This window comes from Coregonus lavaretus, assembly GCF_964263955.1.
Source record: "Coregonus lavaretus genome assembly, chromosome: 14".
NCBI lineage: Eukaryota > Metazoa > Chordata > Actinopteri > Salmoniformes > Salmonidae > Coregonus > Coregonus lavaretus.
In genome coordinates, this window is record NC_140001.1 from 8,806,138 (window position 1) to 8,821,925 (window position 15,788).

A 15,788-nucleotide genomic window follows, 5' to 3' on the forward strand; every position below is an offset into this window, starting at 1 on the left:
CGCACTAGCCCAATAATGGACTAAAGGAGCCTAATGTTACTTCTTATAGTCTAGGGACTTACAGTGAGGGAAAAAAGTATTTGATCCCCTGCTGATTTTGTACGTTTGCCCACTGACAAAGACATGATCAGTCTATAATTTGAATGGTAGGTTTATTTTAACAGTGAGAGACAGAATAACAACAAAAAAATCCAGAAAAACGCATGTCAAAAATGTTATAAATTGATTTGCATTTTAATGAGGGAAATAAGTATTTGACCCCTCTGCAAAACATGACTTAGTATTTGGTGGCAAAACCCTTGTTGGCAATCACAGAGGTCAGACGTTTCTTGTAGTTGGCCAACAGGTTTGCACACATCTCAGGAGGGATTTTTTTCCACTCCTCTTTGCAGATCTTCTCCAAGTCATTATGGTTTCGAGGCTGATGTTTGGCAACTCGAACCTTCAACTCCCTCCACAGATTTTCTATGGGATTAAGGTCTGGAAACTGGCTAGGCCACTCCAGGACCTTAATGTGCTTCTTCTTGAGCCACTCCTTTGTTGCCTTGGCCGTGTGTTTTGGGTCATTGTCATGCTGGAATACCCATCCACGACCCATTTTCAATGCCCTGGCGGAGGGAAGGAGGTTCTCACCCAAGATTTGACGGTACATGGCCCTGTCCATCGTCCCTTTGATGCGGTGAAGTTGTCCTGTCCCCTTAGCAGAAAAACACCCCCAAAGCATAATGTTTCCACCTCCATGTTTGACAGTGGGGATGGGGTGTTCTTGGGGTCATAGGCAGCATTCCTCCTCCTCCAAACACGGCGAGTTGAGTTGATGCCAAAGAGCTCGATTTTGGTCTCATCTGACCACAACACTTTCACCCAGTTCTCCTCTGAATCATTCAGATGTTAATTGGCAAACTTCAGACGGCCCTGTATATGTGCTTTCTTGAGCAGGGGGACCTTGCGGGCGCTGCAGGATTTCAGTCCTTCACGGCGTAGTGTGTTATCAATTGTTTTTTTGGTGACTATGGTCCCAGCTGCCTTGAGATCATTAACAAGATCCTCCTGTGTAGTTCTGGGCTAATTCCTCACCATTCTCATGATCAATGCAACTCCACGAGGTGAGATCTTGCATGGAGCCCCAGGCAGAGGGTGATTGACAGTTATTTTGTGTTTCTTCCATTTGCGAATAATCGCACCAACTGTTGTCACCTTCTCACCAAGCTGCTTGGCGATGGTCTTGTAGCCCATTCCAGCCTTGTGTACGTCTACAATCTTGTCCCTGACATCCTTGGAGAGCTCTTTGGTCTTGGCCATGGTGGAGAGTTTGGAATCTGATTGATTGATTGCTTCTGTGGACAGGTGTCTTTTATACAGGTAACAAGCTGAGATTAGGAGCACTCCCTTTAAGAGTGTGCTCCTAATCTCAGCTCGTTACCTGTATAAAAGACACCTGGGAGCCAGAAATCTTTCTGATTGAGAGGGGGTCAAATACTTATTTCCCTCATTAAAATGCAAATCAATTTATAACATTTTTGACATGCGTTTTTCTGGATTTTTTGTTTGTTATTCTGTCTCTCACTGTTCAAATAAACCTACCATTAAAATTATAGACTGATCATTTATTTGTCAATGGGCAAACGTACAAAATCAGCAGGGGATCAAATACTTTTTTCCCTCACTGTACATGTTCTGTTTAGAAGAAAATTGGCACTGGCAGCCAAAATGGTCAAATACTATATCTAAATGTGAATCGATTCTCAATTGCTGTACAGTTCTAGAAACATAAAGCCTTCTACTTTCATATCACATCAAAATAATTTCACAAATGCAAAATATACAATTACTGTACACTGATTTAACTGGTTTTAACACAGTTGCAGCCGACAGTAGTTTTTAGTGACAACATGTTTGTGGGGTCCGTCTACCATTTACATTCTAAAAGTGTAGTAATTTAACCTTTTTTTCTATTTCTCGCTGATATGAAAGATATATTCCTTATTGTTTCCAAAACCGTAACACAAGCAATGCATGTTAACTTTTAGAGCAAGCGTCGGGGCTCTTAACAAAACTCCCCCAGCCAGAAGATACTATCGTCAATAGGCGCTAAAGGTAGTTAGCGTCTATGAAAGTGCTAGGTGCACACCGTTGTGAGAAAACATGCTGTTTAGAACAAACAACATGTCACAAAATGTCACAAGGGAGCTTGCACTGCTCCCATTTGCTACGTTGGTGTCAAAAGTGGGATGGTGCCCTTGAGACCATCTGAGAGGTGTGTATGTGAGGGTCTTGGTAGGGACATGCTCTCCCGAAAGGGAGGGGATAGTATATCGAGTAACAACCCTTGCTTTTGGGATCTCCCCCAAGTGATTTAATCCTAGTATTGGAGCAGTGGTTAGCGAGTTTGCCCAGGGCTGGCTGGAAGACTCAGGTTTGAATCCCACAAAGTAAGTTGCACTGTTGCCATTGGCTACAGTATTCTCCATACATGCAGCCAACATTCAAGCTGAAATTTGACTAAACAACTAAACATTCAACTACTTTCCGGCAGACGGAAATAATGCAATAGTTTACCCAAAGATGGTGGATATATGAAGATAGTTCACTCAGGTCATTTACCAATGAAAAAATGTGTAACTTCTGGTCTGCTTAATGGGTGACTCTCCCATAGACACCAGTGCGTTAGGGAGTGGGGTGTCTCGCTTCCTCTTCCGTCTCTGGTTGACCCTCTTGCTTTAAAAATACACTATATATACAAAAGTATGTGGACACCCCTTCAAATTTGTGAATTCGGCTATTTCAGCCACACCTGTTGCTGACAGGTGTATAAAATCGAGCACACAGCCATGCAATCTCCATAAACAAATATTGGCAGTAGAAAGGCCTTACTGAAGCGCTCAGTGACTTTCAACGTGGCACCCTCATAGGATGCCACCATTCCAACAAGTTAGTTCTTCAAATTTCTGCCCTGCTAGAGCTGCCCCGGTCAACTGTAAGCGCTGTTATTGTGAAGTAGAAACATCTAGGAGCAACAACGGCTTAGCCGCGAAGTGGTAGGCCACACAAGCTCACAGAACGGGACCGTTGTTTGCTGAAGTGCGTAGTGCGTAAAAATCGTCTGTCCTCAGTTGCAACACTCACTACCGAGCTCCAAACTGCCTCTGGAAGCAACGTCAGTACAATAACTGTTCGTAGGGAGCTTTATGAAATGGGTTTCCATGACCGAGCAGCCGCACACATGCATAAGATCACCATGAGCAAAGGCAATTGTCGGCTAGAGTGGTGTAAAGCTCGCCATCATTGGACTCTGGAGCAGGGGAAACGCGTTCTCTGGAGTGATGAATCATGCTTCACCATCTGGCAGTCCGACGGACGAATCTGGGTTTTTGCGGATGCCAGGAGAACGCTACCTGCCCGGATACATAGTCCCGAATGCATAGTGCCAACTGTAAAGTTTGGTGGAGGAGGAATAATGGTCTGGGGCTGTTTTTGATGGTTCGGACTAGGCCCCTTAGTTCCAGTGAAGGGAAATCTTAATGTTACAGCGTACAATTACATTCTAGACGATTCTATGCTTCCAACTTTGTGTTAACAGTTTGGGGAAGGCCCTTTCCTGTTTCAGCATGACAACAAAGCGAGGTCCATACAGAAATGGTTTGTCGAGATCGGTGTGGAAGAACTGCGAGCCAGGCCTTATCGCCCAACATCAGTGCCCGACCTCACTGATGCTCTTGTGGCTGAATGAAAGCAAGTCCCCGCTGCAATGTTCCAACATCTAGTGGAAAGCCTTCCCAGAAGTGGAGGCTGTTATAGCAGCGAAATGGGGACCAACTCCATATTAATGCCCATGATTTAGGAATGAGATGTTCAACGAGCAATGTCCACATACTTTTGGTCATGCGGTGTATATTTGTGCAAAGATTGTCTATTATATTGACAAGATAGTCAAGTGACAGCTCTAACAATGGAAATACATGTCCTCAAAGACGGAAGGCAGGTGAGATCAGGTGGGACCATTCTAGCCAATGAGAGGGCAGATACACGTGTAAACGTGACATAGAGATAGATAAGAGTACTCATCTTTATTTACATTTTAGTCATTTAGCAGACGCTCTTATCCAGAGCGACTTACAGTTAGTGAGTGCATACATTTTCATACTGGTCCCCCGTGGGAATCGAACCCACAACCCTGGCGTTGCATGCGCCATGCTCTACCAACTGAGCTACACGGGACTACATTATAGTGTCTATGACAGCATGGGCAGTGCCATTGAGGCTATCTCAATTTTAAAGTAGTCCATCTTCTTCTTCATTGGCTGATTGCTCCCAACTCATAGAAATCCACACCCAATTGACTACTTTAAAATGGTGGAAGCCCTTAATGGCAATGTCCAGTTAGGGTTATATCCATGATGAGTACTCTATGAAAACAGGCACAAGTTGCCGAAATGCCACGTGTGTCCACTTATAACAGTGCATTCGTAACAACTTAACCATTACGAAACTTCTATTCGATCAATAAATCTCCACGAAGCAAATTAGCAATATATTTTTTGTTGATATACACAAATCCCTCATTTCGTGGACAGATTTTGGGAGGAGTAAAACCTCTCGCTTGGCCTCTTCCTCTTTGCTTTGTGGCCGCATTGAGCAAAAAGGACCCCAAGGCCCAATAAATGGCTGGCTTTTCCTGCCCAATTTAATAATAACGACGGGAAATGGATTACAAGTGAACCGGACTCAATGCAACTATTATACTTGACTTTCATATTGAAAGTTGTAGTGGTGACATTCCTGAAATATTTGGAATTGCAATGTCTTAAAATGTGTATCATTTTCATCAGGCTTTCGTTATACACCGTTCTTGTTTAGTTAGCACTCGATGTATTTAAGTCACAAACTGGTCGGCAAAAAAAAAAAAAAATCTGTATCATCTATTGTGTTTAACGATATCTAACCTGGAGGGCTATTTACTTTTTAAATGATGGTTGGGTTGCTAGCTAGCAGGCTCTTTTAGCTAGTTATTTTGCTAGCTAAGCAAGCGTCGACGAGTTTTGGTACTCGGTGTACCTTTTTCTCCTCCCCGCCGCTTTATTTTCACCCGAAACCCCTGGTCTCTCAACAACGTTTGTTTTGACTTTTTATTTAGCAAGTTTGCAGGCTTTTACAACACAACGAAACCCGTGACGAAGAGCCACATTAGCTAGTAGCCGCTCATTTGACCGGTGCTTGATGCGTGTCCTGTAGCTATCTTCCTAGCTAGCTAGCCAAGTGCTCAATCATATCCCTCAATGGCTAAAAATACACCACTCTTTGTCCCCCACTCAGCGTCCTACCAAAAGCGGTGAGTTTGCCTATTGGAGCCCGTTCACCTTTCGACTTTTCAGACAACCCGTTGGGACTTTGTCGCTCTACATGGTCGCCACAGCCAAGTCAAGACGATCGGAAGAAGTTGGAGGGACTGTAGTTTGTGAAACGAGCTGGAATGAGGCATCTCGCCCCGGCTGGATGTCTTCAAGTCGGGTTACCGAAGTAAACGCATTCAACTGTGGCTTTTTGGCCGAATATCAAGCGTCAACCATGGCCTGTCACCAGTAGCTTGTACCCGGTAGGGAAAACGTTAGCTATTTAACATTGACAATAGCTGTCAAAGGTCAACCCCCTTTGTTTTGATTGTAAACTGAAAGAACTCCCAAAACAAAAGTTAGGACTCTTCTATCACAGTGGAACATCATGTCGGAGGATAACAACGCAGACAAATCCATCAAGGTAAGGTTGCATTTTAATACAGAGCAACTTTTTGCATGCTGGATGTTTTGCTAATGTTATAATAATGCATTGAAATAAGTGTTACTAACTGTAAGTCGCTCTGGATAAGAGCGTCTGCTAAATGACGTAAATGTAAATGTGATAAATGTCCGATTGTATTTCATAGACAAGTCAGTTGCTTAGATCTAGTGCAAACACATTTTGTTCCTCTTGGTACGTTACTGTAGTATTTTAGCAGTGTTGGGAGTAGTGAAGTACATGTAGTTCAACAACACTGAACAAAGATATAAACGCAACATGTAAAGTGTTGGTCCCATGTTTCATGAGCTGAAATAAGATCTCAGAAATTTTCCATATGCACAAAAAGCTTTTTTCTCTCAAATGTTGTGCACAAATTTGTTTACATCCCTGTTAGTGAGCATTTCTCATTTGCCAATATAATCCATCCACCTGACAGGTGTGGTATATCAATAAGCTGATTAAACAGCATAATTACACAGATGCACCTTGTGCTGGGGACAATAAAAGGCCACTCTAAAATGTGCAGTTTTGTCACACAACACAATGCCACAGATGTCTCAAGTTTTGAGGGAGCGTGCAATTGCCATGCTGACTGCAGGAATGACCACCAGAGCTGTGTCCAGAGAATTAAATGTTCATTTCTCTACCATAAGCTGCCTCCAACGTCGTTTTAGAGAAACTGGCAGTACGTCCAATCAGCCTCACAACCGCAGACCATGTGTATGGCGTCGTGTGGGCGAGCAGTTTACTGACGTCAACGTTGTGAACAGAGTTCACTTTCCATGTGTATTAGTTACATGAAACCAGCCTGGTTTTGTTTTCCCCTCAACACAATTTAGTGCCCCCAAGTAAACTGAACTCTATGGCAGTGGCATAATACCCATAACCTAGCGGTCAAACAGGGAAATGGTTCCAATCGTTTTTCCACTTTAATTTTTCCCCAAAGGGATTTTAGAAACACTTAAAATAAGGACTGTGTTTCATATAGGCTTACCCTGGCATGACGGACAAGGTGACTTATCAATATAGTTGGCTCTATTTACTTTTATAGATGAATAAACATTAAACCTCTAGTCATGGTGTGTCATGGTCAGAATCAGGTGTAACTAACTTCCAAGCACCCTGAAGCTCAAGTGAGTAGGGTATTCAAGACTATAATTAGCGTACTAGATGCTTTTAGCAGGAAACACTCCTATGTATTAAGGATAGATACCTCCTTGTGAACCCTTTCCCCTCTCTCCAGGTCTGTCTTACATTTTATCCAGCCAGCCTCTCAGTCTGGACCTCTAATCAACCCCTCAGATGCCTGGCCTTGTCTCTCCTGCTCTTGGCTGCTACTCTTAGTGTGTCAGTGGGCATCCATATTAAACATAAAATGTGATCCAAGTGTCCCCTGCTGCTCACACAGCTGGTTCAGAATGTGCTAAGGATGGGAGGAGGCCCTGGGGGGGGGGGGGGGGGGGGCTGGGGGGGAGAGTGTCGGTTTCCACTAGATGGCACAGCCACAAAGTCAAAATTGTCTATATCGTAAAAATTCATGAAAACAAAAATGTGCATTTTGGTGTTAATTTAAGGTTAGCAGTGTAATTTAAGGTTAGGTTTAAAATCTGATTTTAAGAGAAATTGTAGAAATGCTACAAATGTTTACTAGTGACGACGAGAGGTGCTGGCTTTTTGGAATAGCCTAGCGCTGAGAATTGGAACACCGCCTGGGGCAAAAAGCTCCAAAGGCCAGAATGGCCCACTAGAGTGAACAGAAAAAGGAAATGTTTTAAGTGGCAAATAAGGAGTTCACGATAAGCATTTAGAGTTTTTGTAAACAACTCATCCTAGCTACTTGCCAAATACGCCCTTGCTAGTCATAGGATAAAAATGGTTGGAGCAGAGCCCAGAGGTACTGGATAGGGGTCATCTCTGGTCCAAGAAAAGCCTCTGAGTAATTGGTATGCATTACGATAATGGCCAGCGAGTGTATACACAACAGGAGCTTGACTTAGCAAAAGAGAGGAATTGGACAATATTAACTGTGAACAGGGATGCTGCTGCCTACACATGTTTTCTGTGTGAAATGTTCCCAGATGCAGGACTGGTTGGAGGACTTGAAAGGAAAAAAATACTTATTTCTACTTACAGCTATTTATCATTTTAAAGGTACATGTAATTGACCCAGATGCATTCTTGATTTTGTCCTCCTCTCTTAGGAAACCTCAATCTTGGAGGAGTACAACATCAACTGGACACAGAAGCTCGGGGCTGGGATCAGTGGACCTGTTAGGTGAACATTGTTCTCGCATAGGTTGCCCTATTGAAGGGTTCCCTTTGCCGTAGCCGTAGCATTTGTGCAATGTAGGAGATCCATAAATATTATTGCATAAACCCAGATGAGGTTCAAGAGTTGTCCTCCAGAGGAGTCCAGTGCTCTTACACTGGATTGGAGAAGGTAGTGTCACTCACACCTGTTAAAGGTGGTATTACTCAGTGTGTTTACAGTGGCGCCTGCCCTGGCAGCACCAGCAGCCTCTCAACCCATTGACACATTACCACACTGACCGGGTCGTCTCTGGATAGGGCATTAGTGTCAATGTGTTTGGGATTCACCTCGTCAGCTATGGAGGGTTGTTCCAACATTCTCATGCTTAGGGAATTAGACTTGCGTTGAATTACCTTCACCTCAAAGGCTGCCTTACACTTTCCTGATTCATCTTTGGCCAGGCTGTGCGGATCAGAGGGGTATACTACGACGCTAGCTAGATATTTTCAGGATTTTCTAAAGCTAGCCAGCTTCAGTTGGCTTCAAATTTCACCTCAGGCTTCATCCATGTTACGAATGTGGGTATTTAGCATGCACCCGCTGTTAACTCGAGCCAGCTTGTAACTGCGCGTTCGTGTTGAATGTGGGTAGTCGAACGCCAAACTCTTCATTGAGACAATGCTGAAACTGCAATCCATGGGCGAGTCACTGTCACACTTTCATTTTTGCTGAAAATGAAAGAAAGGTTATCTTGCAAATTCAGCGGGCTATGGTGGGATATAGGCTACTACAAATGCCGTTATTATTTTATTAATCATATTGTTAATGTAGTCTTGGTGTGCTTATCAATGCACACGCCCCTTTTTCTCCACTCCTATGGATGAAATAATCCTATTAAGACATACAAAAGTAACGTTTTTACCACGTGTGACGTTTCAAATGCATCCTGTCATTACTTAATGTGTAGTGTGATGTATTGGGCTGGGAATTGCCAGGGACCTCACAATACGATATCACCATACTTAGGTGCCGTTACGAAATGTATTGTGATTTTCACGATTCTATATGCATTGCGTTTTTTTCCCAAACCTATTACTCCACCATACTGTATGTCTGCTGCAGAGGGACGAGAGAGCCATGAGAGAACGACTTTTGATCAGTCATGGAAATAAAAGTCCTGAATAATAATTGGCTCACTATTTAAAAAGAATATGGAGAACAAACTATGAAGGAAAAATACTGGCGTTTTGGTGCAGGTGCAGGTACAGCCGGCTAGCGCAAAAATATTATTGCAATTTTTTTTATTGCGATATAGCGTCAAAGAATATCTTGATATGGAACTATTTATTTACCCCCACCCACCGCCCCCCAATCACTAGTGATATATATTTCAATATTATTATTTTTAACACTAACATTTTGATTTAATAAAACATTTAATCAGTCATCTTCCTCAAATATGGTCCGGAGAGTGAGGGAATCTAATTTGATTGGTCCTCAACTTGCTGCTGAAAAACTTCATTCAGGATAAAGTGGAGCTAGCCTGCCCTGGAGTAGGTTAGAGCTGATGGCGTTGCCATAGAAATGTACCTGGCTAAAAGGTGAACCACCTTCGTGTCTACTGTTATCCCGAGTTGAACATAGAATTGACCAAAGTTAGCTTGCTAACTCCTCCAGCTTCATAGTACACCCCTCAGTTCTTGCTGAGAGTCAATTGTTATCTGGACGATAGGCCTTGTTGATATGATTTGGCCTTCTCTCTGAAACACCTGGAACAGCTGATATGTGACTCAGACTCCAACAGAGTTCAAAGTCCTGGGTTAAGGTTAGCATTTGTCATAGTCTTAAGGCTCGCACACATCGTACGTAATGTGGATCTAGTGTTCGTCTGCCGAACATTCAGCGTGTATGTTTTAGGGACAATTTTCATGCGATTCTACATGTAAAATTGGTGCGCACTCTGTTTGCAGATTTACGTTCAGAGGTGCTAAGTACTCTCTGCCAGGAAACAGTCCTGGTGTGCCTGAGCTGTAAGTCCTTAGCGGCTCACCGTTCCTCATGGTCTTCTGACACACAGCGAACACAAGCTCTTCCATTCCACTGCATGCCGCACCACTTTACTCATTGATTCAGAATGGAGACTCGTTGCTTTCTGTCTAGGCTGATTTATTGGCCTATCTATAGCTAGATGCTGTAGGCATTACTGGCCTATATCTTTGCTCTCTCCTTCCTTGTTCCCCTCATACTCTTTCTGATGCTTCAGGAATTTCACTCCCCCTGTTGAACTTTGGTCGAGCAGAATGTTCCTCCAGGATAGGCTAGGTTTTATTCTTAGTGTAATCTGAGTTTAGGAGCAGAGGTTATGGTTTGGATTGAATGTTTGTGTCCTCAGTGAGAGGCTGGTACTGGTATTAAGCCTACTCTTAGTTAACCTAATAACGGTGTGGACCAGCATTAGCTCTAGGGCTGGGAATTGCCAGGGACCTCACAATACGATATTATCACGGTACATCGGTGCTGATACGATATGTATTGCGATTCGATACTGTGATGTGTTGTTCTAAACGTATTGCTGCTGCAGAGGGACGAGAGAGCCATGGGAAAATGAGTTTGGATCAGTCATGGAAATAAAAGTGGTGAAAAGAAATTGGCGCTCTAATTTAAGAACAAGATGGAGAACAAGCTATGAAGGAAAAATGCAGGATTTTAATACGAGATTGTCAAAACGATATGATATATCGTCAAATTATATCCCGATATGTAACGATCGATAAAAAAAAAAAAAAAAAACATTTTCACTAATTAGCTCTAGGGCTGCACGATATGGGCAAATTATGTAATGGTGAATTTAAAAAAATGTTTTTATGATAGTTTTCTCAATCTTGCAATTGCAATATTACTTTTGATTTTAGATCAAAACACTTGGGTGAACTGTGTTCGAATCATAGAAATAAAGTGTGTATTCCAATTCTATGATTGGTGGTGTTTGGCATGACAACTAATGAAAAAGCCAGGTACAGTAAAAGTTGTGACAGGGTAGGAACCAAAGAGTTGGTAGAATTTTTTTTTTGCCGCCTCTTGCGATATTAAAATTAGATGCAATGTGCAGCCCTAATTAGCGCCATGAAAAGCTGGCTCACTATTGTTATATTGTCTGATTTTCTTCTTGACATATTTATCTTCCTCTCCATAGAGTTTGTGTTAAGAAGTCGACTCAGGAACGATTGGCCTTGAAGATCCTCATTGATCGTCCCAAGGCCCGAAATGAGGTTTTGAACCATTGTTTTGGTTTTCTGATTGTCTTTTGTTCGTGTCGTCCTTGTCTGTGTGTCATCTGCACTTTGTGTGTCTTGTGTTTGGTCTGTTTTGTCAGTGTTGAGTCTGCTGTGTTGTCTTTGTGTACGTCCCAAATGGCGCCCTATTCCCTATAAAGTGCACTGATTTCGACCAGGGTCCATAGGGCTCTGCTCAAATATAGTGCACTATATAGGGAATACGGTTTCATTTAGGACATAATATGCAGTCAAATATATTGGCACCCTTGCATGAAACACAATTTCTTAAAAAATAATACATTACATTTTATTTTACAACTGTACAGGACCAAAAATAATAATTGAAACTGAAATTAAGATTTTTCACTTCAAAGTAAAAAATGGGCTTGACTAAGTTATTAAAAATGATTGTTTACTGTATAATCTCTCACATGGTAAGTTGCAGGTGCATACATGGTAAAAATGGCCATTCAACTACACTGTGTGCACAATTATTAGGCAAGTCAGTATTTTGACCATATCATCATTATTATGCATATTTCCCAACTCCAAGCTGTATAAACTGGAATGCTTATTGGATTTAAGCATATCAGGTGATGTGTATTTGTGTAATGAGGGAGGGTGTGGCCTAAGGAAATCAACACCCTATATCAAGGTGTGTATAATTATTAGGCAGCTTCTTTTCCTTAGGCAAAAAGAGAGATTTTAACTGACTGAAAAGTGAAATTTTTTAAAAAGTATTTCAGAGGGATGCAGCACTCTTGAAATTGCTAAGATATTGGGGCGTGATCACAGAACCATCAAATGTTTTGTTGCAAATAGTCAACATGGTCACAAGAACTGTGTTGAGAAAAAAATATGCAAATTAACTGCCAAAGATTTGAGAAGAATCAAACGTGAAGCTACCAGGAACCCATTATCCTCCAGTGCTGTCATATTCCAGAACAGCAAACTACCTGGAGTGCCCAGAAGTACATGGTGCTCAGAGACATGGCCAAGGTAAGGAAGGCTGAATTCCGACCACCACTGAACAAGACACAAGTTGAAACGTCAAGACTGGGCCAAGAAATATCTGAAGACAGATTTTTCAAAGGTTTTATGGACTGATGAGATGAGAGTGACTCTTGACGGACCAGATGGATGGGCCCGTGGCTGGATCAGTAACGGACACGGAGCTCCACTTCGACTCAGACGCCAGCAAGGTGGAGGTGGGGTACTGGTATGGGCTGGTATTATTAAAGATGAGCTAGTTGGACCTTTTCGGGTTGAAGATGGACTCAAACTCAACTCCCAAACCTACTGCCAGTTTTTAGAAGACACTTTCTTCAAGCAGTGGTACAGGAAGAAGTCTGCATCTTTCAAGAAGACCATGATTTTTATGCAGGACAATGCTCCATCGCATGCATCGAAGTACTCCGCTGTGTGGCTAGCCAGTAAAGGCCTTAAAGATGAAAGAATAATGACATGGCCCCCTTCCTCACCTGACCTAAACCCTATTGAGAACTTGTGGTCCCTTCTTAAACGGTCGATTTACGGGGAAGGAAAACAGTACACCTCTCTGACCAGTGTCTGGGAGGCTATGGTTGCTGCTGCACAAAAAGTTGATAGTCAACAGATCAAGGAACTGACAGACTCCATGGATGGAAGGCTTATGACTGTTATTGAAAAGAAGGGTGGCTATATTGGTCACTGATATTTTTTGTTGTAATGTCAAATGTTTATTTATAAATTTGAGTTTGTTTGTTATTCTCACTTTAACAGATGAAAATAAACAAGTGAGATGGGGAACTTTTCGTTTTTCATTTAGTTGCATAATAATTCTGCACACTAATAGTTGCCCAATAATTGTGCACACAGATATTCTCCAAAGAAAGCCAAAACCTCACTTTTACTTTCTTAAATATTCAGGTTTGAGGTTTATTAACATTTTGGATTGACCGAGAGCACTGTAGTTGTTCAATAATAAAATTAATCCTCAAACATACAACTTGCCTAATAATTGTGCACACAGTGTAGTTTAAAAAATAAAAAACCAGAACATTCTGCTCCCTTGCACTCAATTGGAAAGTCACTCAGCCACCCAGCCCACTACTTACTATTAGATAAAGCACCCTGGCAGAGTAGTGAACTGCATGTGGTTCAGCTAGTAATTGAATTAAATTCTGCTGTAGCTTGGTGGTAGTTTAACTAAATTCAAATGTTGGTAGTGTTTTCAGTAGTTAATTACTTCTTTGCCATGTAGTGGTGTAGCTAACTACTGGAACTACACACTACTCTTTTTGCAAAAATAAAATATGGGTGAAGTAGGCAAGAATATACTTTGTTTTCCTCCATCAGACCGGCCTAATTCTCACTTGAAACTAGGCTTGGGCGATATACCGTATACCAGGGTATTTCGAAATACCTGGGTATTTTTGGGGTAGGGGACACCGCTGCAGGGGTATAACTATAAGAAATCTAGGATGTGTACATGTATATCCAGCTCAGGGCTCCAGCTATGCATTTGGTTTGCTAACTTGCTAGCCAAGTGGCTAGATGTCAAGATTCTTGGTTACAGCAGAGACATTCCATCCTCTCCTGGATCAAGATCCCTGTTTTGTGCGTCGTCGTCGTCCCACCCCACTCTCCGTCCCCCATTACAAAATGTCATTAGATGTATTTTAAAAAAATTAAGCGGCCCTTACATTCGATAATACCGTATACCCCGGTATGGTACAGAAATGGTATGACTATATGAAAATCTGAATACCGCCCATCCCTACTTTAAACATAGTTGTTGTGTTTTAATAGACTAAATTACACATTTTGTTAACATCTGACTCCAGAGTGAACTGTTCTTGCAATTTGCAGTCTGACATATCCGATTTTAGTTATGATAATTTTAGTGAACTACTTTTCCAAAGTAACTTAATTAAGTAAAATGTGTTTCTTAAGGGTAGCTTAACTTCTTCCAGTGCGAAGTAAATGGTAGCTTGGTAAACTATATTTTCAGAGTAGCTTCCCCAACACTGCCACTCGGCTACCTGCAGTTGTTCAGCTGTGTGAGGTGCAGTCTAAAGGAGCAGCCCCCCACAGCAGCACAGTGTCCCATCAGTGCAACATGCCCTTATCAGCTCTCAAGGCCTGTTTGTTTCTGCAAGGAACACTGGAAAATAAAAGTATGTCTCTGTTTTGCCGATGGTTATCTGCACTGTTTGTGTGTATCAATCGTTAAAGACAAGACGGTCTGCCTCTGCCTAGCCAGACATGGTCAGTGTCACCAGGCATGTTTTAACTCTTTGTTCTGTCCGTGATGATTTAGGTGCGGCTTCACATGATGTGTGCCACACAACCCAACATCGTGCAGATTATGGAGGTGTACGCCAACAGTGTGCAGTTTCCTCACGAATCCACTCCAAGGTGAGGAGGAGCAAGTACCAGCACATACAACACGTCATAGACGGGATCACTTAGAAACCTGTGAATGCCACTGTCATATTGCTACATACAGTATTAACACACATTAATGCTTATGCACCTAGTGTACTTTTTTTAGGTACTAAAAAAGTGATGGGATATCAGTTCTTGCCCGCAACAGTCAACCCTTATTAATCCACATCCTTGTTCGAGGCATAGACCAAATGGCACAGTTCTAAGCGATCTTGTACTGTATGTATACCATTTCAAGCCAACCCCATGGCTATTATATACAGTGGGGAGAACAAGTATTTGATACACTGCAGATTGTGCTGGTTTTCCTACTTACAAAGCATGTAGAGGTCTGTAATTTTTATCATAGGTACACTTCAACTGTGAGAGACGGAATCTAAAACAGAAATCCAGAAAATCACATTGTATGATTTTTAAGTAATTAATTTGCATTTTATTGCATGACATAAGTATTTGATACATCAGAAAAGCAGAACTTAATATTTGGTACAGAAACCTTTGTTTGCAATTACAGAGATCATACGTTTCCTGTAGGTCTTGACCAGGTTTGCACACACTGCAGCAGGGATTTTGGCCCACTCCTCCATACAGACCTTCTCCAGATCCTTCAGGTTTCGGGGCTGTCGCTGGGCAATACGGACTTTCAGCTCCCTCCAAAGATTTTTTTATTGGGTTCAGGTCTGGAGACTGGCTAGGCCACTCCAGGACCTTGAGATGCCTCTTACGGAGCCACTCCTTAGTTGCCCTGGCTGTGTGTTTCGGGTCATTGTCATGCTGGAAGACCCAGCCACGACCCATCTTCAATGCTCTTACTGAGGGAAGGAGGTTGTTGGCCAAGATCTCGCGATACATGGCCCCATCCATCCTCCCCTCAATACGGTGCAGTCGTCCTGTCCCCTTTGCAGAAAAGCATCCCCAAAGAATGATGTTTCCACCTCCATGCTTCACGGTTGGGATGGTGTTCTTGGGGTTGTACTCATCCTTCTTCTTCCTCCAAACATGGCGAGTGGAGTTTAGACCAAAAAGCTCTATTTTTCTCATCAGACCACATGACCTTC

General features: G+C 42.3%; 1 protein-coding gene across 1 annotated transcript in view; it reads left to right on the forward strand.

Annotated features, from left to right (window-relative positions):
• The first annotated feature begins 5,630 nt into the window (after nt 1-5,630).
• LOC311141631 (MAP kinase-activated protein kinase 5) overlaps nt 5,631-15,788 on the forward strand; it is a 29,699-nt gene continuing 19,541 nt past the window's right edge. Inside the window, exons 1-4 of the mRNA XM_084177022.1 lie at nt 5,631-5,754; nt 7,977-8,050; nt 11,220-11,295; nt 14,603-14,700. Coding sequence (XP_084033148.1) covers nt 5,719-5,754; nt 7,977-8,050; nt 11,220-11,295; nt 14,603-14,700 — 284 coding nt within the window. The 5' untranslated portion in view covers nt 5,631-5,718. The remainder of the gene's footprint in view (nt 5,755-7,976; nt 8,051-11,219; nt 11,296-14,602; nt 14,701-15,788) is intronic.